At 41.9% G+C, this 27,085-nt stretch overlaps 1 protein-coding gene and 1 long non-coding RNA gene across 3 annotated transcripts in view; both read right to left on the bottom strand.

The window, feature by feature from the left end:
• Positions 1-2,746: 2,746 nt before the first annotated feature.
• Positions 2,747-7,474, bottom strand: LOC115580809 (uncharacterized). The gene is made up of 5 exons (XR_003983931.1): positions 7,457-7,474; positions 7,224-7,329; positions 6,811-6,911; positions 6,014-6,090; positions 2,747-4,450 (listed from the first exon to the last, which is right to left on the bottom strand). It is a non-coding gene; the product is annotated as an uncharacterized LOC115580809 (long non-coding RNA).
• A 1,422-nt stretch (positions 7,475-8,896) lies between these two features.
• The window catches only part of trpm7 (transient receptor potential cation channel, subfamily M, member 7), a 40,084-nt gene continuing 21,895 nt past the window's right edge, over positions 8,897-27,085 (bottom strand). The window contains exons 18-40 of one of the 2 annotated variants that reach the window (XM_030414355.1): positions 26,200-26,355; positions 25,383-25,526; positions 22,762-22,890; positions 22,380-22,631; positions 20,818-20,992; positions 19,494-19,626; positions 19,186-19,364; positions 18,914-19,046; positions 17,925-18,727; positions 16,751-16,839; positions 16,134-16,230; positions 15,960-16,036; positions 15,826-15,863; positions 15,702-15,730; positions 15,348-15,401; positions 14,536-14,580; positions 14,345-14,410; positions 12,779-13,062; positions 11,837-11,919; positions 11,111-11,316; positions 10,873-10,924; positions 10,456-10,562; positions 8,897-9,962 (exon numbers count right to left, since the gene is read on the bottom strand). In XM_030414355.1, the coding sequence (XP_030270215.1) occupies positions 9,820-9,962; positions 10,456-10,562; positions 10,873-10,924; positions 11,111-11,316; positions 11,837-11,919; positions 12,779-13,062; positions 14,345-14,410; positions 14,536-14,580; positions 15,348-15,401; positions 15,702-15,730; positions 15,826-15,863; positions 15,960-16,036; positions 16,134-16,230; positions 16,751-16,839; positions 17,925-18,727; positions 18,914-19,046; positions 19,186-19,364; positions 19,494-19,626; positions 20,818-20,992; positions 22,380-22,631; positions 22,762-22,890; positions 25,383-25,526; positions 26,200-26,355 (3,474 nt within the window). In that variant the 3' untranslated portion in view covers positions 8,897-9,819. Of the gene's footprint in view, positions 9,963-10,455; positions 10,563-10,872; positions 10,925-11,110; positions 11,317-11,836; positions 11,920-12,778; positions 13,063-14,344; positions 14,411-14,535; positions 14,581-15,347; positions 15,402-15,701; positions 15,731-15,825; positions 15,864-15,959; positions 16,037-16,133; positions 16,231-16,750; positions 16,840-17,924; positions 18,728-18,913; positions 19,047-19,185; positions 19,365-19,493; positions 19,627-20,817; positions 20,993-22,379; positions 22,632-22,761; positions 22,891-25,382; positions 25,527-26,199; positions 26,356-27,085 lie in introns of those variants that run through there. The other variant, XM_030414356.1, reaches the window with a different exon arrangement.

Genomic DNA, 27,085 nt, shown 5'->3' with positions numbered 1-27,085 from the left:
GAGGCATCATATCAGCTTTTCTTTGTTCTAACATCTGTTTACACAACATGTTCAGAGCGCATGCACACACACACACACACACACACACACACACACACACACACACACACACACACACACACACACACACACACACACACACACACACACACACACACACACACACACACTTTTTGACAACTACCTCATGACGTCTGAGTCATCTAGTGGCTGATCCTGTAGCCACACACAGTTATTTATAATGCACACACACACTCGTTGAACAGCTCTTTAATATGATCAAAGGTGCGTCTCTAATGTGATGTGATGTATGGACTGATATGGACATTGAGCTACTTTTACAATTTGGCACACACACATCAAATATTGCACTTTTAACCCTGCTGTATTTATGTGACAGCTAAATGAAGACTTTACTAAACAAAAACCGAGACCCGGTACCGGTCCAAAGCCTGGTGGTTGGGAACCCCTGCTCTACACTATCACATATAAGTTAAACTCAACTGCAGCGTTCACAGTAACACATCAGTAACACTTAAATTAATTATATAATAATCTGAAAGAGGCCACTGCATGTACTTGCAAGTACTGATGCACTTAGTACATTTCGCATCTTATATTTCTATACTTGTAACAAAGTATCAATATTAGAACACTGAGGTATATTTAAGTAATTGGAACTCCACCAATTTCCCACATCAACGTTTGTTCACAGGTCTTGGTTAGTACAGCTACATATGTGAGAAACAGTAGTTGTATAAAGCCTTTTGTGGCTCCAGAGGAAGCTGCATGAAATCTGGTAAAAGTGCCTGGAGAGTGGAATTGTGGGTAATGTAGGCAGCATGTTTGGAAAGGCAGTCCAATGGGCTGGTATTGCGCTCCCTGTAACACTGTTGGATTCGTAATGGGCGATTTAAAAACAAGTGATCCGATTTTTAAAACTCGTTTTTGACCACATTAGCCACAATGCAAGCCACCGAGCGGCGTCCCTGCACGCGATTTATCAGATTTACATGCAACCTCCAAACTTCCTGCCCTGAACAGGAAATCAAGCTCGCTCGTCAGCTGAATGTTAACACAACATTAAAACACAGTTCACTGTGTGAGGACGTCTTTGAATGCACCGTTCAGTGTAAAGTTGTGCTGAGACTGTCGACATAGTCTTACTAATGAATCTTAAATGAATAGATACATCAAGTGAACAATAATGAGATGGTTAAAATAGCATGTCATAAAGTAACTGGTAGATTTGTTTAACAAATGTGGTTTTATTTAGATAAACATCATATTGTTAAATGACAGAAGGAAATGAAGTCATTAAACTAGTCTGTTCCAAATGAGGCCTGTGTGTGTGTGTGTCATGATACTGCAATGAGGCCATTGTGTTGCGTCCCTCTGACTCCTCGTACGCAGACAAAGAGCCTCATGTGTTGGTCACTTTCAATGCCCCGGCTAAATGAGAAGACATTTCCCACAGTAAAGTCCGTCTCAGCACTCCCACGTTCGACTGTTCTCTCCATTAGTCACAACACATAGTTTAGTTCACATTGTTTGAGAAACAGCAAAACCACAGCCGCCTCAGATGTGGGGCCCCGCGCGCTTCCTGTTGATCGTGTTTTACTCCACCAGCGGAGCACAAACAGACAAATCTGCGCTGCCACCTTCATCTGTTCATTCTATGGATTATATCGAATAGAGATTAGAGTCCTCGACTGCTTTAAAAACTCAATCCAGAGGGCTTAAAGTTCAGACTGTGTGTGCTTTTCATCGTTCCATCCCACTAGATGATTAATATCCGACCCTCTGAAGGATAAATCTGCTGATAATCTTAATTTCTTTAGCGTCACCAGTCCTGTGAAAAGCCTGAGCCCACAGTGAATTGACCCTATTAGCAGCTCGTGTCTGTAAGTCTCCAGCAAAAACACAATTTGATCCTAAATGTTCGCTAAATAAAAAACTACAGTGCCCAGATTAGTTCGGCTTCCAGATGATGTCACAGTGCTCATTGAGCTTCCCCCATGAAGAGCGACGAGGAACGTGTTAAACTCTGTGACCTCAACAACCGACAGCTGGTCCAGATATCACAGCTTTGTGTTTCCACACATGGAGATATGAAACTGAGGCACATATACTCGAGTAGCTGGATCGCACATGACCTTTTTCTCCTCCACCACATTTCAGAAGGAGATATCGTACCATTTACTCCAGCTGTGACTCAATTTCAAGCGATCAATATAAAATATAAATAGTTTGCATCTATATTAACCCAGTGCTTGTCAGTCCTGGTGGTCAGGGGAGTCACACCTGATTCAAATGAATGGATCGTTATCAGGCTTCAGCATCACCTGATGACAGGTCGATCGTTTGAAATCAGGAGAGTTGGAGCATCTTTAACATGCAGGGCAGGGTGGACCAAGGACCAGGACTGAGGAAAACTGCAACATTAAATAAGAGAGTTGAACAAGAGGCTCTGTATCTCCAGCCCAAGAGGATTTCTCGGATTTTATGTTATCTAGAGGAAACAAAGGGACACACGAGCGGGAACAGTTCAGGAAGTCTGTCTGATCTCTGATGCGATGTTGGATCGTATCAGCCCGTTCTGTCGTCTCTGATCACCACAGAGACATTTGACTACAGACTGAATACATACTGTGACAAATCATCTGAGGAGAGCAGATGGTTTTTTGTTATATTTTTATTGCATTTCAGGATATTTCTTTTGTTGGAAATGATGATGAAAGCAGTGTAACAGTACACCAAGTTGTATTAACAGGTTCAAATAAACTGTATGTTCAAAATCAAATGAATTATCGCACCTGTAATATTTGTCACTGATCTGTTACCTGGTAAAATATCCGAGTAGGAACAGAAATGCAGCACACAGTAATGTCACATCCAGGGAGGAACAAGTCGGGCACATGTGGCAGGTGTGAATAGAAAACAGATCTGATACGGTAGAAATAATGAGTCTGTGTTCATGAAGTATGTCAGAGTGAGGCGGGTGAATTTGCAACTTAAAAGCAACAACGTGTGACTTCCTGGACAAAGTTGATCACAGTTGATTGTTGAGCCTCGTCCCCAGAGTGTCAGAGACCGTCGCTGTGGGTTGGCAGCTCGGTTTTCGCGACCTGAGAATGACGCTCAACCAACCACTCAACCAACTCTCTCCGGGAAGTTACAGGCTGTTGCTTTTAACGCTGGCGCTTTAAAAAATGTCCAGCTTTGACTCTTATTTTTGCCATATGAGAGAGAGTAAATGACCTGCATGTGTGATGTCTGCCCACAGGAAGTTTAAAACAGGAGTTCAACCATCTCGGAAATGTACCCATTCGCTTTCTTGCCGAGACTTAGACGAGATAAACGACACATTTCTCATACTAGTTCTTTAAATCTGAAGCTACAGCTAGCAGCTAGTTAGCTTAGCTTGGTGATAAAGACTGGAAACAGCTTGCCTGGTGCTGACTGAACGTGACCAGACCTGCCTACCGGTCCCTCCAGTGCTCACTAATTAAGATATTTGAAAAACGTAAGTGTAAAAATGAAAATCCACCATTTTACAGGAGTCCAGATGTTTTCCTGATTTGGACCAGTAGCCTCGCAGAGTCCAGGAAGTTACCGGCCCCTTCCAAGAAACAGTCTGGAACATGATCTCTGGTCAAACAGCGTGCACTTTCACTTTCTTTTTACTTGTTGTATGCATAAAATGAGAAGTTATTTAGAGCTTTTTATAGATGCTGGTAGACCGATTTCGTTGACAGGGCAGTTTCCAGTCTTAATGCTAAGCTAAGCTAACCAACTAGCTTCATAATAACTGTAACCTGCATACGCGAGAGTGGTTTCAATCCTCTCATCTCGCTGACTGGCAAGAACGCAAATAAGCGCGTGTCTAACTTTTTCCTTAAGTTTCGTACCCTGTCACAGACCTGAAATGTGAATTATGTGGCTTGGTTAAAGAGTTACATTTGTGATTTTCCATCCCTGAGTGAACGCAGCTGCAGAGACGTTATATACGTGAGACAGACGTGACGAGAAGCAGTTCCTCAGGCTCCAGTCGAGCTGAAAGGCTTTCTAGACGTGCATCGTGCACACGCTGCATGCTTTTAGCGCGCGCATTCATAGACAGAAGTGCCGATCAGTGCCTGGATCCTCAGAGTTGCTCTCATCACCTTCTTGTCTTTGTCTGTATTCGCAGTGAAGAAGACGCGGGTGTTTTTTTCCAATTTCCATAATTAAACTTTAAATTTTCCAATGTTCTAATTAATATTTGCATTCAGATGAAAGAATACAGCCTGAACCTCAAGAAAAAAAAAAAACAGCCACGTTCTCGCAGTGTGAATACAGCCCTCATCATCCTCTTCTAATGGTGGGAGCAACCGTGCTTGGAGCTCGCCGGCTTTGAATTTGTCCCCGGGCTCTTTACACCGGCCATCTCTCTTATGATCTCCAACACCTGGTAACACAAAACACAAGGAAAGACTTTTTTATTTAGTGCCATATTAGACTGTTGACTTTTTGTCGGCCGTTCGAGCAGCTCTGGATAAAAACTTCCTCGATAGTTTCCAGTCCAGCGGCTCGGTTCGAACTGATCCTAACCAGTGTTGCTTTCGTCAACGATGACGATGAGGAAATTTTTTCGTTTATGCCCCTTTTTCTCATGACGATAACGAGACGGCGACGAGATAAACACGGCTCTTTGATGACTAAAACATGACGAGATGTGTGTGAGTTTTCGTTGACGAGACGAGAACGGACGTAAATGTTAGTGGGCGGTTCTGTCAGACGTTCAAAATGCAGGACATTTCTGCTGTCGTCATTGTCCGCTTGTTGTAGCGGCAAGCCAGGAACGGTCGCTACTTTCAAATTAAAAGCCCCCCCGCTAAGAACCCAGTTCTAAACTCCAATGGGGTGTAATGAAAGCCTCTTATTTTGAAGACAAATTCGTTGTCACTGTTCACTGCCCAACTTCGAGCTTCACATCACTTCACATGTTTACGCCTACCCCCAGATATATGGACGTGTTTTAAATATAATAAGTATTGGAGAGTGCTGTTGGACAGAAACCTTTTATCTCCATATTTCAACTTTTCAACTTTTTTTCCAACATATTTCAACTGTTTTTTTCATGAATTGATGCCCTACTTCATCATACAAGAGTGTCACACATAAGTTGTGAAAATAGCAGATCTACAGATCTACATTGCAACACATTGTGAGCTTGGAGATCTTATGTACTTATTGACAGAAGCAATTCATTTGTTAATAGACTATACTTCCTCTTTTGTTTTTTTTTTAACTAGAACTGAGTTTTCGTCGACTAGAACTGGACTAAAACTATCACATAAAGAAATGACTAAAATTTGACTAAAACTAAAGAGCATTTTAGTCCAAAAGAGACAAGTCATGTGTGTATTGCCATGAAATCTTGCTCAGGTGTTCATGTCCCCCTCGTCTCAACTGACATATCAAACATCACATTTTTCCTTTCCACCAATAAAATTTCGATTTTCAGACAGGCGACTGGGTGATACAGAACAGAAACTTAATCATCTTTAATCTTGCTTCTTAAGTATGTGGACGTGGAGCCAAAAAACCACAGTCTCTTGACACACCGCTGTGAGGAATGCAGTCATGCGTATCGTGTCTCATGGAAAGAATTGGCTGTCTGCTTTGAGTCATTGTGCCAAAAGGCTTTATAGATGTGAGAATTGTTGCTGTTAGAGGAGACACAAATGTTATCACGACCCATTAAACCCTCATTTGTTATCCGAACAGTGAATGATCAGGCGAAGATAAATGTAATTAGCTAGTTGTTGTTGTCGCTGGAGAGCAGTAAGATGTTTAACAAGTCATCAAAATGAGTTTTTAGAAGCAAAGTCCATAAAAAGATATTAGAAGGAATAAAAAAGATAATCAGGTTTTCGCACCATGCTGTAAATAAGCATATTTACAGGCTTATTTACTAAATAAATAAGTACATAAACCTTGGTAGATTTTTTATTTTTTTTTTACCAACCTGCTCGTCATTGGGGAACTTTCCCGTCTGGAGCTTGGAGTAGATCAGCCTACCGTCCGCGAACACCTCAAAGCTGCCTGTTGGTGAGAAATGAGACAAAGTTTATCCAAGTGGAGTTAACGTGAAGTAGTTCACAGTGTGAGTCTACACACATCATCTGCTTTTGCACTGGAAGCAGTAAAACAGCTTTCTCAGGGGCAGCGCAGCACAGTCACTGCTGAGAGGAAACGTTAGGACACAGTACACTCAGCCGTCACCTCAAGGAACATTTATATCATAATCATTTAATCTTTACTGTCTTAATCATCTACACACACACACACACACACACAAATCCTACACTTATGCTGAGCCACAGTTTCTTTGAAAGGTTGCCAGTGTACCAGAATTTCTTTTCCTGTTTTTTGATTTGCCGTTTTTCAGATCTCTTAAATGTCTTTCCCCTCAACGTGCTGGGTGTGAGCTCCACAGAAAGGTATCCCAGTTATGTCTGGCTTCACTCGTAAAATATAACAAAACAAAACAAAACAAAAAATTTAGGGAACTCTGACACCAAACTGACATCTGATGCTGACCCCTTTTTCTTTCTGTTTGTACACCAAGCTGTTTTAGACGGAACCCTTCCTGCTTATCAGTTATTTTGTTCTACTGGTTCTGTTGGTCAACTAGTCTACTTTTATTTTTCTTATTCCTTTCATTTGATCTTTTTATTATTATTTTTTTTTTAAATCATCATTCATGGCAGCAATGAGCCTCCATAGCTGTAGACTGTATAGGTGGAGAAAGAAGCAGCTTACTAGATTTCCCAGGGATTCCTTTCACCTCCACACCAGGAATCTCCCTGAGTTTCTTAGACAGCTCAGCGCAGCGGTTGCGGTAGGCTGAATTTCATCCGTTGCTGTAACACGAAAGCACAACACAAACACAGCGACAACAGCTTTAATAAACCCACTTGTCGGCTCTTTGGACTCCGTCTTCAAAACTCTGCTTATCATGCGTCTGTGCTGAAATCCTTTCAGGGTGTGACAGTTGCAATGTGAGAAAGAGTATCTTTGTATTTTATAACCAACATGCTGAATTAAAACATGTTCCTAAACAAGGATCAATAGGTCCACTTGGTGAAAATCTCCACCTAAATATTATTATTTTTTTTTTTTCTTCTGAAACCAACTACAAGATCAGTCAGCAGAATGTAAAGTCAGAAACTTACCAGTATTCGATGGTGACTTTAACCATGGTTACGCAGTACGGCTGCTTCGTAGGAGCCTGTGGTCGATGCGGAGCTGTAAACTCAGTCCGAAGATCAGCTGAATAACCTGCAAAGTCACAATTAGTCGACTATTATTGAGTGAGCCACACCCAGTGGGAGGGTGAAACCAGTCCGTCCAGTTTTAGGCATCATGTTTCCATTTGAATTGGATGAGATAACAGAGGTATTATTACAGTTTCAGTTTCTTTGTGTCAGAGCAGGAGTCACTGGTCGCTGTAATAAACCCTCCTGGGGTCACACTGGTCCTGAGGAGACCCTTACTCGTGATATTAAAGAGGAGATGGAGGACAAAATCCACCACCGTCCCTCTGTGCAAAGAGTTTAACCAAAAGGTGTTACGAGTAAGGGCGACACTTTGTGTTGAAAAGGGGTGGGGACGGATGGTTGAGACAACAAACAAGTTATGTTTTGGTGTTAGCAGAGTTGGTACTGTTTGGAAACGACACGACTCAAGTGCAAAGTATTCAAATTTAAGGGACAATAATTCATAGAAATGTTCCATATCCCGGTCTAACCAGCACAGTACTGAAGGATGTGTTGAAAAGAGGTGGGGACATGAGGGCTCAGATGAAAAACTAATACGCTTTTCTTAAATGGTATTCAACATAAACACATTTTGGCAAAGTAACGACAGGACTGTGTGAGGTGAGAGTAGATAAAATTATCTGCATCAAAATGAATTTCATCTAATTTGCCAGTAATTTATCGGTGCATGCTATTTTTTTTTTTACAATCACATTATTAACCAAGTATGCTTGTTAAAACAACACAATTGGTCATTTCAAGGCTTCAGCAGTCACAGAGAGTCAAATAAAGCAGCAGCTCAGCAGGTGAACTCTGTGCCAGGAAACAAAGAGGTAATTTCACAATAAAATAACAAACCTAATCTGACCAACTCAGGCTGCTGAGGCCCCTTCGTCGCTTCAGCCAAACTGGGACGAGCGTTGTATAAACTTGAAGATGAACTTTGCAAATACAAGTTCATAGAACATAAAAACAAAACATACTGTTATTGCAATATCACCCTGACATGGCAGCCAGACCCCACGTGACATTTCTCCTTTCAGAGCCACGAGACAGCCGGCACACTATCACACCTGCAGGTGCACAGGTGAGCAGTCTATTGATTCGGTCAGCGGGCGGCTGAACGGAGGTCATTGTGCGTGGACTCAGACACCAGCAGCTGCAGTCTGACCAGAGGAATCTGAGGCCTCTGTTCAAAACAGCGGACCGACTGTGTCCTTCTGCAGGCGGACAGCCAAGAATTTACCTTCTATCTGCAGGACCTCACCGCTCGACTGATGGCGAGATTAATGCCACGGCAACAGTTTGAATTAAAATATACTATGAATATACAACGATAGGCACTGCTTATGAAAAAGCACAGACACCACAAGTATAAATTCCTCACAATTTATAACCAGTTTGGCTTAAAATCAGTGAAACGATGACCAAAAAATTAACAAAATTCATTTTTGGCTGATCGACTAGAAACTGTTTTCTTCTTCATGGCACATTACTTAAAACCTACGAGGAGAAACATTTAAAAAAAAAATAACGCGGATAAATGTTTTTGATTTGAATCTAAAGACAGGCCATGCATCGAGTCACAGTGATGTTGCTAAAGCTTTTAGACATTTTATTTGTTTAAAATGATATCCAGTACAAAATGTATACAGTAATACCCTTAACGTTTTTGTCAGTTCCCCTGAATAAAATATTTTAATCTGTTCAGCTCATGCCGGATAACAGTATCTATAAGATACACTAGATTGTAATTTGCTCATACAATAGTTGATGACAAAGATATAGCAATAGTACCTTTGTAACAATAAAAACTATCAGCAATATTTTGGTGGACACACTTTCAATACAATAAAATGTACATACATTGTTCTGTAAAAGTTGCATTGCAATCTGCCCATATTTTTACAAGATTTTCAAATTCATGTATATCTTCTCGTTAGCTAAGAGACAAAATGTTGTGATACAAGTCTTTATACATTTATAAAAATGATGTGGTGGCAAACGGCAGCGTCGCAGAGACTCCATGTCAGCAGGCGGTCCTCTCTGACGCTGCTGTAACAGATGTACAATGCACTTAGATTTGTTCTTTTTTCTTTTCTTAAAACAAGGCAACTTCTCAAACTTTCGTAATAAATAATAAACCCTCTGCAATGTTATTGTACCTGTTGATATATCCAGTTCATATACACATATATATATTTTCCATAAACTTATACAAAATATGTTTAAATCTTTTTTTTTTTTCCTCATTTATGTACTAAAAAAGAAAAACAAACAAAAAAAAGGTTAAGATGGTTGAATTGTGTTCGACACAGCGTTTTGTGGCGGGACCAACACAAACATAACACAGTCTGCATGCACTGGTTTCCGTGGAAACGCAGGTGTGATTCTTCCAGTTGATTGGTCGTGCCTCTCAGCTCCTTGGCTTTGACTTAAAAAATAAAGTAAAATAAAAAATCGATGAGAACAGTGTAGCCTCCTGATCGTTTGCCCTCGCGGATTGAACAGATCACAGCATCAGCCTCATGGATTGGCGGGACTCTCTGACACCGCCGCCACCGCCGCCGCCTCCGCCGCCGCCACCCCCCGGGTTGGGAGGGTCTTCGTGTGGGAACGTCACCTTATCTGGTGTGTAGTCATTCCGCTTTAGATCTGGTGAGTAAGAAACAAGGGGCAAAGTCCACATTATGTAACAGATTAGAATCTTTGCTCCAACTTTATCAGGGCACCAACACAGTGAAATAAACGACAGTCAGAAATGTGTTCTGCTTCTAGTTCTTTAACTTGAATGTTTCCTCATACATCAGAGTGACAGTGCAGGTCAGTGAGGTTGTTTTCACTTTTATCTGCTGAAGAGGGAAACTGTCTCTGTATTAAAATCCATATGATCCAGGATGCAAATAACCTGTGCGATATGGAAACTTGAGCCTCCTGATGGACTTCACAGGGAAATGCAGATATTTTGTTTCCAGTGGTTCAACGTTTCAAAACAACATTATTTGATTATCTACATATTCTTAGTAAGGGAGAAGGACCTGAGGTGCTTTTAAGAAGAAATAACATGTCATCAGAGTGCGTCTGTACGTCCTCTAGGTTGAAATACGAAGATGTTAAGCATATTTGTGATGCAAATACTATTCCTCACCAGGAAGTTTGAGTTTCCGACAGCAGGAGTTGCAGTGGTGCTTAGCTCGAAAGTTCCTAATGGCATCATCCCCCAGGTTGGCAGGTCCAAATATCATATCGTAGGATCTGCAAGAGTCACACAGCAGTCATTTACTGAAATATTACTGGAAAAAATAGCTGGTGAATTCTTGTTGAATTCCCCAAAAGTCTGAGGGAACTTTTTTTTTTGAGCTGAGCAACAGTCAATTTAAGACCAAAAAGCAGCAAATCACAGAGGAGAAGTTGAAAATAAGTTATGTTTGCATTAAAAAAATGACATACTTGATCAATTAATTGGCTGAATTTTGTAAAACTGAAACAAGGAATGATAAGTTGGTCGATCAGCATCTATATTGGCAGAGGAAGCTGAAAGAACACATTTAAAAAGGTGACTTACCCCTTCTCACCGCTCTTAATGACGGATGGATCTGTCAGAATCTCCCCAACACCTACAGAGAAACACAAACACCAACACACAAGCTTTAATATCATGACATCAATATCACCCTGCACAGGAAGTCACTGGAGATAAAAGCCAATCTACGTGAGTAAGTGCCATTTAAAACCAAAAACAGGAAACTTCTCTGATAAATGACTCTGTGTGGTGACATGTCAGCGTGCCGAGAGTCTTTTACCCTGCAGGTCGAGCACCAGCAGCTCTCCGCGGGTGTACTCGTACGTCCAGTGGCTGAAGGCCAGCATGGTTTCCTCCAGCAGGTTAGTGGGGTTGATCTCCTCTCCGTTGTTGTTGTTGAACTTCCTGAACTCTCCGGTAATGCACTCCTCTATAGCAAACCACTGTCCGGCAGAGTGACAGTAGAGCAGAAACACCTCCAGAAACCTGAACACACAGAGGACTCGGGTTTCAGGGTAATGGGTCACAAGAGCAGAGACTTGAACAAATAACGTCCCACAAAATTCTCCTGCTCAGGTTTAGATTTTCTTTTAGTCATGAGGCGTTAAAGATAAAGAAAGAATTGTGTTTTAACAAGCTGCATCTAAAGTGATTCCAGCCTTCATGCAGTTAGAATGTCGAAAAAGGAAATAAACAACTTCTTGACCAAATAATGTCATCAGTTTACAAATGTCTTGATCCTTAAATGACTCAGCATTTTTGGAAAATCTTTGAGTTAGACGACAAGATCGATACCAGTCTCCTGGACTGTCCGTCTGGAGTAAGGCTGAACCCAACTGTCAGTTAGCTCAGCACAAGGAACAATGGCAACACAGTCAGAGGAATGCTCATTAGGTTGGGTGACGGACGGCTTCATATTGACATTGATGTCCTGCCAAACCACCATGAGCTAAGCAAAACAGTCCAACAGGGAAACAAAAAAAATAAAAAATATGAATGTGCTTACCTCGGTGAGTAGGGGATAGTCTTCGGCCTTATTTGGTTGAAGGCAAATGTCAGTTTCTGAGCAGCTCGTTGTTGTTGAATTTCCTGTAATGACGCAGGAAAACACTACTCATAACAGGTCTAATATCAATGTCCTACATTAGTGTAGGTGTGAGGGCTGTTCACAAGAAAGGCACTGAAAATATAACTAGGATAAAGGTCACAAAAACAAACCGTATAGCAATTTAGTGGGTTTTTTTTTTTTCTACGGTTATGTATTACAGTAAATTCTGCTGCATCTAATGTCTTAATAGCAAAAAGCTATGAGCGATTATTTGATTATTAAAGGGGAATTCCAGTACATGTAAACACAGGCCTTATATTAAATGTAACCAAAGGGTTTGGAGTCCGTCCAGCAGATCGACTCAGGCTGGCAGCCAAGACATGTAATCCTTTGAGGCAACGATGACAGTTGAGTTGAGAGCGAGAAAACATGTTGTTAAATAGTAAGATCTGTTGCTCGACCAGAAACTGAAGTCTCGTTCAAGGGGAAGTCTCGTCAAGTTGTTGCTCAGCGATGACTTTGAAGATAAACTCCTGCTGGCAGTCCTTCTAGATAAACTTTTCTTTCCAACTCTCTCCACCGCCGTCTTCTTGAAAAAGCCTCTTGGGAGATTTCAGAGCGAGACTTCTCCTTGAACGAGACTTGTGCTCCTGGTTACAAAAAGGAGCTTATTATTTAGAAAAAAGGTCTCTCTTAAAGACACTTAGAAAATAAAAACCTCAGCCTGTCAGCGGCAAAGACAGACATTTTTATCGGATGCAATTTTCCACGGAACGATTCCATCCTGCAAACTGCATCTAACCTAACCTACTGAGCACAGAAGAGATTCTGTGAAGCTCTACAGTGTAAATGGGTAAAATGTGACATTAAGTGTGTGTGTGTGCGTGTCTGTCCTCCTACCCTGAGACAAAGGTGCAGCACAGTGTCCTCCTTGTAGATGCTCTGCCAGGTTTGGACCACCTCAGGAAGGAAGGATTTGACTATATACAGATGTCCTGGCTTCAGGATGTCGTACTCTGACCACGTGCAGAGCACCTTGAGGGCCCGTCTGAGTCCGCCGCCCATCTCCTCCTTGCTGAGAAACTCTATTTTGGCGCAGAGGCCCCGCTGGGCCCAGGAAGACATGCTGTTGTTGATGGTGTTGGGGGAGCTCTCCTCTAGACGGTACACAGTCACCGGCTCACCTGCAGGAACACAGAGCAGCAGGTGAGGGTCAGAGAGGCTGACTGACACGGAGATGATTTGCTGACCTCTGTAACCCCCTCAGCTGTTTGTTTCTCAAAACACAAACGCTTTAAAGTCTTCTTTTTACAGTTTTTATCCACTAGGAGGCAGAAGGGCATCTAAGATTTACAGATCCTTGATTTACAACCCGTTTATCTGGCCGACATGTTCACATGTTGACACAGCAGCCTGAATACTTTGATTGTAACGGCCTCCTCCATTAACTCTGTATTATGGATCTATTCAACATACTAAGTATTTGACCCGAGTGTTTTATAGAGTCAGACAGGAAATGTGAGGGCACAGAGGGTGAAGGATATGACGTACAAAAGTGTCTCAGATCTGGATCTGAACCAAGAACATTGCATTTAGGAGGTGGTGGTGATATTATCTGTTCAGCGCAACACTGGGACAGAGACAGTTCTTTTCTAGGTGTGTCAGCGAGAGCCATCAAACTTGGTTTTTGTGTGTGCGCAAACTATTTATGTTACATACTGTGACAACACTGTGGTTAAGATCGGGTCAGGCTCAGACACACGCTTAGGGTTTTTCGGTGAGATCATGGTTTGAGTTAGCGATCAATCTTTCACGATCTTTTGCGAGTTACCATCTAGAAATGACAAATAAACACCAAGCAGCTGACTGCGAAAGACTGTCTTTGTAACAAGTTGCCTCTGACTTTGTTCAAAACTGAAGATTATAGTTTGTTGTAGTACTGATAACTTTATTATGTCTGCAGATCAAACGATAATAGTTAAAATGGCGTTGCTTAGTGGAGTTTTAAAATCATAATCACACTAATAACTGGTTCCTGTATGATGAACTTGCTTCAAGTAAACAGTATAATCACAACCTAACACCACCATGAGGAACTCACATAATGCACAAGCATCTACATTTCAACACATTCACAGTAAAAGCAACCAGACTGTGACAACAACATGGCTGCCACTCATCAAAATCATTACAGGCAGTAGTAAATTAATAATGAAGCCAACATAATTAAAAGAAACAACACAACACCAAAGACAACACTTACACTGTTCATTCATTGCTTGGACGTGACTGTGCAGCAACCAGCCGCAGGTGTGGTGTGATGAAAACAATGCACAGATCACGTCTCTTATCTGGCTCAAAACTTCCTCATTTTCCAACTGTTTTCCAGCTCTTGTTTCTCAGAAGTGTCTGCAGGGTTTTCACCTGACCGGACACGTCTGACAGTGTGCTGTGACCCAGACTTACCTCTCGGGGGCACGGGGGTGAAGGGGATACTCTGGGACAGCCTCATCAAGTTGTTGCGCTCCACAGCTGTAAGAAGAAACACAAACACACACAAACAGGTTAAGACAACTGAAGAAGAAGAGCGAGCAGAATAAAGTCTACATTGATTTTGGAAATCCATGACAACATGATAATTATTTTCCATGTCTCACCTGAGTACTGGTAGTTTTCCATGGGTTTGAAAGGTGAGCCAATAGCTACGGAGAAAAAAAAGAGGTCTGGTCATGTTTTTGCAAAACTCTATGTTGTTGTTATAAACATGACGGTGGTAATAAATTATCTGGATGTGTTAATTCAACAGAAATACTCTGAGCTGTTCCAGCATCCACCAGCAGATGTCTCTGATCTGCTTCACAACATCAGCACAAAAGCAGCTGAAGCTCGATGCAACTCTTTTATTTCCTGTAATTAATTACTAAGCAAAACATTTTTATTTGTATTTGTATTTGGAAGCCACATAAATGATTTGTTACTCACTCTTTACATGTATTTTATGTTTCTTTGATCTACTTTTTTCTCATAAATAGCAACAACAAAGATTATTTTATCCATGCCCTTCACTTAATATCACACATTCATTTATTTCTGTCAAACAAAATGTAGTAGGGCTGCAATAAGTTATTAATTATATGTGAATAATTTGCTGACTGTTTTCTTGATTACATGATTAATCGTATTAGTATTAGAAACATTAGTTAACTAACAATGTTAACAGTAAAATTAATTAATAAATGAATTCACTAAAAATGTACCATTTATAATCAGCAAATTTTCAAAGAGGAGATGCTGGAACTTGTGAATGTTTTGCTTGAAAAATGAATGAAAGGGTCCATTAATAATCAAAATTGATGCCTCTTGATCAACTACTTGATTAACAAAATAATCATCTCAAATGTAATCGAGAGTCAAGACGGTCATGGTATTAAAAACCCTGATAAATGCTCAGTGAGCGTTGATTACTTACAGTCCTTTCTGGCTCCGAGGTGGGTGTGTCGCGGCGTGTAGAGAGAAACTGCGGCTGTAACCATAGAAGAAGAAAAAGATGATGAAGCTTCCATCAGGAAACAAGCATTAACAAAATATACAGCAAAGTTCACTCGATGTGATCGTTAAGTTAAAGTTAAAACACACTGGAAAAGGGTTCCAGAGATCCCCGTTTTGATTGTATCAAACACAAACATGCGTTGAAAGTGAAAAACAGTAAAAGTCACTTTGATAACTTTAATAACAGTGTCTGTGTAAATGCTGCTGGACTTGCAGATCAGGACAGAACGAGTCTGCACAAACTAAAGCACTACGGTGAAACTACACAGCTTACCGCTTAGTGTATCTTCTCCAGGGGCTCGTCTGAAAGAAAGAGATAACAAAGACACACCAGTTATACATGTATGTGTGTGTGTGTGTGTGTGTGCGCGCATCATGTTAGCCAGTGGGACACTTACAGGCTGCTGGCTTGGGCTGATTTGACCTGAACTCTTTCCTGTTGAGGAAACAAGAGGAGGTCGTTAAACAATGACACATTCGAGATACAGACGTGTTTTTTTTGCTTGTTTTTTGCTTTAGACACACTTCTTACCAGTACTGCCGTCCTGGGGTCCTCGTGCATGAGGATGTCTTCAGCTGACACTCTGCTCCTGTCCTTCTTTGTCAGAGCTGCAGAAACACAACAAATGATTACCATCTGTAACAGTGAAAGTGTAAGAATATCACTGCCGCTGTTAGTTTCTGGGCTTTTTTTTTGTGGGCTTACTGGAGTCGGGATGGAGAAAAGCTGGTTTTCTGTCAAACTCTGTAAAACCAGCATAGGAGTTGACTGCTCTGATGTGACCGTGACTTTCAGCCTGAGCCTGTAGCCAGAACAACAGACAAAGAAAAAAAAGGAGAACAAAGGTAAACATTTGGTTAGTTTATATGTTTAATTTTAATAGGCTGAATCCTGAAAGATGGCCGCCAGAGACAAGATTGTAAAGGCAGCAAAATACCAACAAACTGAGTTAAATGGTTCAGAGGCACTTCACCTCTTGAATTATAAACAGTGCCTCAACCAAGATCTGAGGAAATTATACATTTTACATGTATATAATAATTGGTATTATTAATGTAGATAAAACGAGCAGCTGCATCACATAGAGATGGTAATGAGTGAGTAAGGCCTTCCAACTGTAGTCACTTAATTAATTCACAATATCAATATGATCAATCACATTGTGTGGCAATGTAAAGGAGAAACAACATCCTTCTGAGTATTTACAAGATGGGAGAAAAATATGACAGAAACACACACTGAACAAACACGCCAAGAAAACGAAACAAAAACAAATATTTGGGATGCCAGTGTAATTGGCCTGGAGACAAACACACACACACCTGCGATCTGGCCTGTGCAGTCGGGCTTTGCTGTCTGCTGGAGGTTTCTTTGGGTGTGGAGTGCTGGAGGTCCAAACTGTCTTTATGTCCTAAAACAAAGAAAATGTTGTCAGTCCATATTGGGCTAATTTAAAAACTTCCCTTGCTGTTGGCACATAATCAAAAACATATATATTTTTTTTAATGTCTGCATCCTGTAATATCCCACCAAAACAATCACAAATAATCATTTTTCCAGCATTTAGGATTTGTTTTCTACTTCCATTGAAATCTAAGGTGATCACTGTGTAGCATTCAGAACAAGAATGCCTGATGACAAGACGAGCAGCTCATCTCAAGTGTATAATAATTACAGTTCAAACATCTGATTCACAATCACCTCCACCTGCCAAATAAATCTTTCATCAATCATGGTTAAAACTAAAATCCTCAACCAGTCAACCAATCATTCATGCTCCAGTCACATTAAATGTGTAAACCTCAGAACCACCCAGGAACAAAGAGTAAACCAGTCGGACAAGTGATCCAGACAGAGCAGAGAAAGAAAAGCAAAAAGCACCAGTTAAAGGTCTACTGGGACCCTGATCTGAAGATGGACAGGCCCCAGCACCCGGTAGACGCCGCCCTCAACGGAAGCTCAGACTTAAACTCAAACCTCTCTTTGTGTTTGGCTCTCTTGCCGTGTTCCTCTTTTCGAGCGATACGCCCGACCCACTTTGACCCTGACAGCAGGACACTAGAGGGGCAGATCGTCCCAACGTCTTTTGTTCCCTGCTCCTTCGTCTGTGGGGTCTTCTGGGTGCCTCAGCAGGGGCATGGGTGCAACCTGGCAGGTCGCTATCTCCATGGGTGTTACCCGGTGATGACTCATCTTCAGGAGTCACTGGGACTTCGGTGTCTGTGCCCTGTTCACTCAGAGAGCCTGATCTGCCCTCGTCATCGCAGAACGCCTCGTTCACGTACCCCACACGTGCCTCCCTGTCTCCCTTCCCCCTTCCTAACCCCTTTGCATTCTCAGGCTTTGCAGCGTAAGCAGGCAAGCAGACAGGCCGAGCAGAGCCCGAAGTCTTAGAAATGATAACAACAGTAGGATACACACACACACAGTTTTCACCATCCTCTTTTAACTCCTCATCAACAACAGACTCACTCTCAGTCTCTGTCTCATACTTACCCACAAATGCCCCAAATTCGACAGTGGTACTGTCTGGCTGGAGGGGCTGCTGGTAAAGCCCGGTGAGGGCGAGTTCTGGGTGGCTGGAGCCACTGGGCTGGGAAGGGGTGCTGCTGATGTGGAACTGAGCCCCGGGGGAGGGCACATTGGGCAGGCTGGATGGAGAGTCGGAAAGGCCCGGCTCCAATGGACGGGTCAGCTTACTGTGGGTGAGTGAGCGGCCTCGGAGACGCAGCTCCGGAGGGGAAATGGCCACAGCACTTTGGACAAAGGCACTGGGGCCAGTGCTGCCCGAGGAGCCAGCCTCTGCAGCAAAGTGCCCGAGCCCAAACAACCCCCTCCTCTCTGGACTCAATGCAGGGTTCAGGCTGGGGTCCAGCCCCAGTCCCTCTGCAGGGCTGGGCCCGACTCTCCGGCTACCTTCTGTCCCAGCCCCTCCCCCTACACCAATCCCAAACAGAGAATCTGCAATGTTGACTCCTGCCTGGGGAAAAGAGGAGCCGTAGTAGGCCCCCACGCTGCGTTTGCCCATCACAGACGATTTGGAGTGGGGGCCAGTGTCTGGTGCCACAGGGCCGATGCTGGGGACCACGTTCTTAGACAGGCTGAGCTCCCTGGTGATCTGATTGTGGACCTTGCTGGCCTCTGAAGCCCTCTGAGCAGTGAGGGTCTTTAGAGTGTCCACAGTCAGAGCAGAGAGGTCCTGCAGGTGACCGATCTGAGAGTCCAGCGTGTGCAAAGAGCGTTTTATAAAGTTGACCTTGTTCCCGACTTCTCTTAGCTGCATACACATGGTCTCAACCCTGCAAATGACAAAGAGTGACTTCAGTTAGCCCATGTAAACAAAATAGCATTTAAAATACTTAAAAATGGAGGAACAAATGCATTCAGCATATTTGCCACACCTTACGCACAATATGCTTTGATGACAGTTACAGCAAACATAACTTTAGTTCCTTTACAAGAAAGCTCCATCACCAAAGTCCCACCTTTCTGAGGTAAGACGTATGCGCTCTTCACTCCCCGAATGAAACTGATCATCCTTTTCATGAAAATACGTCTCTACACACTGCTCCTCAAAATCGTGTAGCTTCTTTTGGTCCTCCTCTGTGAGAAACAGCTCTGGAAATAGAGAAAGAAAGAACTGTTACTGTTGGAGATCTTCTTTAACCTACCAAACGTTCCTTGTTTTGTACACAAAGTGTTCTTTAGAAAAATGGCATTAATCAGAGGCAAAATGCCTCCAACTGTGTGCTCATACTTGGTCCGTAGGTATTCTCCTTCTTCCTCTTCCTACACATACAGAAGAGGGAGTAGATATGGCAGAGCAGGATGAAGGGCGGAGGGAGGACAGGCTTCTCATGGTAGGCCATAATGAAGTGGTAACGCTGGTACTTCCACACCAGATTAGAAATGGACTTCACTTGCAAATACACATTGCTGGAAAACAGAGAGTATAGAAATTACACTGATGATGATGATAATGATAATGTGGAGAACGTGGCTAATCTGCACACACACTATTCTGGTAACACAGCCGAATTAAGCAGTGGCATGTACGACACTTACTTGAAGAAGGCGATGAGGAGGTTGACCATTAGGATATACTGTACAAAGAGGTAGACTGCTTGTAGCAGAGGAGTCAGCCACACTCCCGCCGCACACAGGGTCTTTACTGAGCTCTCACTGTTATTGGCACACACTGTGAAGAGGAGGAGCTTTTTAGGATACACACGCAACCTCCGAATATAAAAGGTATTTGGTCTCAACACATCTCGGTCTTGATCTTTACCTAGTCTAAAACTAATGTTCTGCCCTGTGTGGGTCCAAATCGAATGCACACTGCGATAATAGAGAAGGACCATACTGCCTTGACAATGCATTGAAATATTAGATATTCTAATATAAAATCCTGCTCGGATTATTTTTTTTAATGCATTTACTGTTCCAGCTTGATAATATCAAGGAAATTGGAGGAATAGTTTAAAGATAAAGAGGTAATACCATGTAATTACCAGATGTCTTCTGGGTTTTTCATTATATTGTTTCATCTATATATTACCATGAATTTAAATAGAAACAGGTAGTTTAGCCGTTTGCAGGCCTGATTCAGGAACTGTTTCCAGATAACAAGTGACAACATTGAACACATCATTTCTTCCAGTATTACCTCGAAACCAGAAACAATGTTTGAAACATAAGTCGAACATTTCAGCATTACAATCATTTAATTACCACTTTTTCCTTCCAAGAATTTTCATGTGATTTAGAAGGAATTATGCTGATAGTAGCCTGTCATATTGTAAAAACATGAGCTTATATTACTAGAATTTTTTCAGAGGAATATTTGAATGATTGTTTAAAAATTAACCTTTAGTGTTCAATTCTTTTTTTTTTTTTTCCCCTCATTCTTTTACCTTTTCTGCAAACGTATACCGCTTAATTGACAAATGAATATTTATCACTTCCTCAGTTTTTATGAAGGTCACGTTTACAGTCATAAACCATGTCATAATTTCCAACTGTGGGTGAGAAGTTGGTATGGCCTACTCGGGTTAAGTGGCACAGCCAGCTGTTTTGTTCCACCAAAGCTTCAAATACGCCCGACTCAAGTGATCAACACTCAATGCTGCATTTCATCCAGACCATTTGTCACTGAGTCGAGGCAGTCGATGATGTGGTGAAGCAAAAGGCACTGCCCTGCCGAAAGAGACCGGTGTTGGCTGCGCATGTTGTGTGAAGAGGCTGTGAGGGGGAGCAATGATTATTCCGTCGTGGGTTTGATTTCCAGTGCTTATTTTGAGTGACAATCAGCCTTCATGCTGTGGTGAGAAGTTTTGAATGAAACTGCTCTTACCCTCGTAATCTCCCCTACCATCCTCATCGTCCTTACCATCGATTTCATAGGCATACACTTCCCCGTACATCATCCAGTACGGCTGGAAGACCACATCTTTGACCAGCGTCCAGCTGGGCTCCTCATGTGGGTACAGAATGGCTTTCCTGGGTACACCATAGCTCAGCAGCACTATAGCCATTATTACTACAATATAAAACATGTTGGCCACCTGAAAGAGGGACACACCGAATGAAAAACATGTAACTGACGGTATTATCATTACTTGAAACAATATTTGACTTATAAAATCTCTGTGGTACACACACACACACGTCTACTCTGGGGATCAAACATCAGCACTACGCCATTAATTTAGCTTGAGACGACAAGACTGATACAACTCGAATATGAGGAGGAGGTTGACCATTAGGATATACTGTACAAAGAGGTAGACTGCTTGTAGCAGAGGAGTCAGCCACACTCCCGCCGCACACAGGGTCTTTACTGAGCTCTCACTGTTATTGGCACACACTGTGAAGAGGAGTAGCTTTTTAGGATATACACACACACACACAACCTCCAAATATAAAGGTATTTGGTCTCAACACATCTCGGTCTTGATCTTTACCTAGTCTAAAACTAATGTTCTGCCCTGTGTGGGTCCAAATCGAATGCACACTGCGATAATAGAGAAGGACCATACTGCCTTGACAATGCATTGAAATATTAGATATTGTAATATAAAATCCTGCTATCTGTACACTAAATGAAAAGCTAACAATAGCAGGCAGTTAGGATAAAGTCTTTAAACAGGGGATACAGCTAACCTGGAACATTAACAAAGCAGTGTATCTTCAGGTAAAAACTGCTGTTGCTGTTTAGACTTAGCCAAGAAATGTTTGCTTCATGTAACATGTAACTTTTTTTTTAAAGAGTTGCTGTGGTTAGCAGATTTTATTAGCTTTGGACAGAGCCAGGCTAGCCATTTCTGCCTGCTTCCAGTCTTCAGGTTAAACTAAGCTAAGCTAAGCTGAGCTAAGCTGTATGCTGTATATCAAGCCTTGTACTACAGGGTAAGAAAGTACATTTCAAACATGAACAAACAACTACTTTAAAAAAATTAAATCACCAACTTTTTAACATGGCTGTCAGATCATTTCACTCAATATGCTTTTGGAGGTCATCTATCTCTCAGAAATGATAAAACTACTATGTTTAAACTACGACGTGGAGCTGCTCTAACACTGATGTGGCTGCCCAGCTAATGTAGTAGGTTACAATACCTGAAAACATCATGCAGTTGATTAACGCTGTTTAAATGTGAATGTTCAAATTGATTCAATGAAAACATTAACAAAAACATGATAACTCTCACAGAGTGTTTAAACCAATTGCTTAAAAGCTACCAATACAAAAGCTGCATGCTGTCACGGCCTTATGTATCAGTGATCACTGGTAAACATTTGTTTTTTTCTGTATTGTGTAAACCTAAGAGCACCTTCAGAAAAAAATAAAACATGGAAGAAAGAGTAATGACAGTCTTTAAACGGTGTACAAAAACACTGATATCTGCTTGCTTACATCATCCAGCGGTGCCTCTCTCTCATAGAACTCACCATTTTAGCGATCATCATGACGTACGGTCCAGCTTGCTGGTTCACAGCCAGGATATCCATGAGTCGCACGTACCAGAAGATGATATTCAGACAATACACCGTCCTCCCGGGGACAAAGGCTTCTCCTCCAGCCAACCTCAGGCCGAAGCCAATAAAGAAGGTCACGATGGCCAGAAAGTCGGACAAATTGAAATAGTCACTGAACCACACCTTTATCTTCTGGCTTATTTTGCCTGCTTCAGACATAAACATCTAGAAAAAAAGAAAGGATGAAGAGGAACAACATGAAATAATGATCAGGGGATGAACTAAGGACTAGGACTGAGCAAAGTTAGTCTTTGTCATAATTTTTAAATGTCTTAAATACTTCAGTTCCACATACCTCTCGAATTTTCTCAATGGCAGAGGTGAATATGTAGAGGATGACCACCCACTCTTGGGGAGAAGGCCATTCAGGCATTTTCACCAGGACCACATACGAGTAGAACATCAAGAAGCCCAGGTAGAAGAGCTGACAGTCGGAGACACAACAATCACACTTTAACAACCCTGAAAAATATCATATAAAATGCTTATTCAAAGTATACATTTCTTTAACTACACAAATGTGAGCAATTCAGATATACAGTATGTAAGATATGTTGGACGTAGATGTTAACTGTCCTGTGTTCCTCTCTCTGAAATATTTTGAGACAAGGTCAGTTGAGGCCCTCTGGAGGGGCAGAATCACATCGTGGCACTTTAAGTCAGGAGCAAATAGACTTGACGGAGGCCTCTGAGGTCTAAGAGCTCAGCTGGCGGTTAGCTGTGTGGATAAGGGCCGTGTGAGAGAAGAGAAACTTCAGCTTCTAAGTCTCAAGTGAAATTCACAGTTCTTGACAAAGCCTGCTCTCACAAGGGAGGGATGAGGTGAATTATGTAAGAAATCGAGATGGGAATTTTATAACAGAGTCCTCATTTAAAGCTGCAATAATCAGTTCCTTTATAGTAACGCCGAATAACACTTCCAAATGTAAATTAAGTTTGTACAAAAGAGCCCCTTTGTGTGTGAAGCACAGGTCAACCATCCTGCAGACTGTGGGAAAGTTTGTAAATGTCCACAGAGACAGGCAATTTACACGTGTGCACGCAGCCGAAAACGTCTGTGGAGCAACTTTGATCTATGCTTTCAAAAACAGCTGAACCTTGACATGCAAGGTGTGAACTCTTGGAAAATCAGCCATTAACACTCCGACTGGATGCTTCAGCCATTGTTGGGTGCTGCACTGATGCACTGGAGCTGGTTCTGCAGATGTAGATAAGCCTGGGGGCACAGGCTACATTACACAGACTGGCAGTTTCAGTGATGCTATCAGCTCTACTCAGTCTTGATTAGCCTGAAAAACAGCCCTGTCCCTGCAAATAAAACCCTCAGTGATGACTCCCACGCTCCTGAGAACCAGACTCAGGCTTGTGTATATACATAAACATAAGAGCAAGTGAGAAAAGATGAATGATAATCCCTTCACTGAGTGTGTATTAAAGAAAATGTGTTGAAAACAAGCTGTGAATGCTACTGCTGCCTCTTTCTTGAGAAGTCTGTTGCCTTTTAATTGGTAATCTGTAAGTGACCCACAGTCCAGAAAAAAACACTTTCCACAAATAGTTCCTGAGTTCAGACTGATGTTTGCTGCGGATTGGGAAATTGTTGTATGATTGTGTTCCCTGAGCTTTCCTGTGGGCGGTGCTGTGGGAATATATGTCGCTTCCATATTTCGTGACTCACTACTTTTTACACTCCTTCTCCTATTTGTGGTATTAATAGATCAATCAATCACAGCCAGGCAGCAGGATATCGTGTCAGCCCGACCTGGTGAAGACAGCAATAAGCATTTAGCAAAGTGCTGATCTTTATTCTAAACATCACCGCCACATCTCAAATAGCTGCTTTAGTTCAAATTGTTCCAGGTGCTACTACATACTTAGCTTATCGTTCATCCCTCTCTCTTGTTCACTCCTCCTCTCAGCGCTTCTTTCAACAACATAACTTTAGCTGCAGTTACATCTCCAGTGATTGGAGGAACTTTTTCTGTGTTTCCACCAGAGGGACCAGGGTCCAAATTAAGGTCCAGAGACATTATTTTACCCCCCAAAGTCCATGTTGGGGGTAATACTCTCCTAAAGATCTGCAAATTTATGTCCACAGACTGCTAAACATTAATGACTAGTTGAATACTTACAGAATTGTATTTCGGCCACTGAAAAAAATCTGCCTGTTTTTTTGTTTGTTGTGCTTCGTCACATCGACATGATGGCGTTGACAGAAGAAAGCATACGATAAAATCAACGGCAAAGTCCAAGTCATTTTTTGTTGTATTGGTGTGCACTAAAACAATGTGTTCACTTGCAAATACACCTTATTTGCCTAATCTTCACTGGGTAGAAACGCAAACAACAACAGGAACCTTTTACTTCCTTAAAAAGTAGTTCCTGGGAGTAAAAGCTCCTGGTGCTCTGGTTGGAAACACATATTTTGTTTTTGACCTGGATAAACAACCAGAAATAACCACACCTAGTTCTAATATTAATTCTACCAATGCTTCCTTTTTTTGTGAGCCATGTTAAGCTTAAGTGACATTCAGCACTGCAAGCTCGGCTAATACTTTAAGAAATACATCCTGAACAGGAACACTGTGACACCAGGGATGATCCTACAGAAAATACATGTATTTTCCATAAAAAGATTCTTGGTCCTCTGGGAAAGCTTCTGTGGTGGAAACGCCCTGTAAACAGTAACATTAAGAACACATCTGTATCTCTGCAGGGTGGCGGGTGTAAATCTTCTTTTCAGTGCAAAAACATAAACAATGCGTGTTCGAACGACTGTTCCTGGCTAGCAACACCCTCTCCTTGTAGATCCTGTTACCCAGAATCCTACCCAGATAAACCACCATATAATAGACGGTTGGATGGATGAGCAGATGACTGTGTGCGTGTGTATGTTCTCTTCTGTAATCTCCCTACCGTGTTGGACCAGAACTTGACAATGGGAGCGTGGTAGAAGGCATAAATTTTCCTGGTTAAGGGCAGCTTCCTGGAGCGAATGTGCGTCTCCATGTCGCTCTTTACTTCTGCGTGGTCGTGGGATCTGGCCTCTTTGAATACATCCTGCAGAGAGGTTAAAAAGGCCCAAATTAGACAGCAGCAAGCCACAGTGAGGAGAGAAAATAGAGACGGACAGAGAGAGAGAGAGAACACAAAGTCAAAAAAACAGAATGTGAGCGACAGAAAGTAAGCAAATAAATGACTGAATCAAAACAAAACAAACAAAAGAGGAATTTCAGGCCAAAAGTGCAAAAAAGTCTTAATCAAAAAGCTTTTTCTGTGAGTATCTGTCAGGCTATTCTTCGTATACAACGGACACGTTCACAGGTCATCAATTATCATCAGTTTAACAATGGCTAATTTTTTATTTAAAAATGTTTGTGATGGGGCGCGCAGGTGGTTGAGTGGTTAAAGCGCATGCCATATACGCAGCCGACCCCGGTTCGATTCCGGCCGGAGGTCATTTGCTGCATGTCACATCCCCCCCTCTTTCCCGTATTTCCTCTCTGTCTACTGCTTAATAAAGGTGTCTATGCCAAAAAAAATCTTAAAAAAAAAAATGTTTGTGATGAATTTGGATATGGTTTTTAAAATGATTTATTTTAATGCAGTATTGTCAGATGATTTCAAAGTAAAGGAGAGATCATATTTTACCATATTTTCACAAGAAAAAAAGTAAAAGGAAACCAAACATCTGGATAAAAACACTCAACCAGAACATCTTAGTGAATCTAACCATTTGGATGTCTTCAGCTATGTTCTGGAAGTTGTGTTCGCTGTCCTCCATGGTCATCTGGTGGTCGTCCTGGCTCTGAGGGATGTGAGCCATCTCGGCCTTGGATTTGTACTCCAACAGAAGGATGGCAGGAGGCACCAACATACTCAGAATCACCTAGAGACAAAAATACACACGCATGTGGGTGGATGCTGCTATGTATGTTTACAAAGTCCTTTGAATTACAAACACACACGCACACACACTTATGAATCCAAAGTGCTTTATTGGCCAAGTTTTGTGGCTTCTCACTAATTTAAATATGTTCTTGTTTTTATCCATTTTCGTTGATGGTAACAAAAATAGTATAAGACAGGCTGAAGGCTCATTGATGCTCAACGTTAGATACGCATATGGAAGGAGCCTTCTGTCCGTATTCTGAAAGCTTACGAATATGGACCAACCGAGCAGTACCTCCGGTAGTCATGGGGGGCAGTGTAGAGGTATTGCTAATAGTTAAGGCAAGATAAAGCCGCAGTACAAGAAGAAGACGTTTTAAAAATTGTAGAACTTTTTGAGGAGAGGTAATGAGAGTTGGTTAGAAGTTTAAAACATCTGTACAATGTTGGTTTGCCCCGGCAGAGACGACAGCTACAACAGAACAGCTGGGAGAAGATTGGACGGGAGGTCTGAGCAAGACCAATTTAATAATCCGAGCACGACGGGCAGTCAATTAATAGGACTTTGGATCCTGGTACCATTTGACATCTAACCAATACAAGTCACTTCTATACAAGTGTTTGCTTTTGGCCCTCTGAGTGAAAAAGTTTAGGCCTCCTGTCTTAAACCAATACAGAATAGCGTAATATTTGTGTTAGGCTGTCCACAGACACACACTGATCCATGC

The sequence above is a fragment of the Sparus aurata genome, chromosome 4 (assembly GCF_900880675.1).
Source record: "Sparus aurata chromosome 4, fSpaAur1.1, whole genome shotgun sequence".
NCBI lineage: Eukaryota > Metazoa > Chordata > Actinopteri > Spariformes > Sparidae > Sparus > Sparus aurata.
The sequence above is the reverse complement of the archived record's forward strand: the minus strand, read 5'-3'. Positions and strand labels throughout refer to the sequence as shown.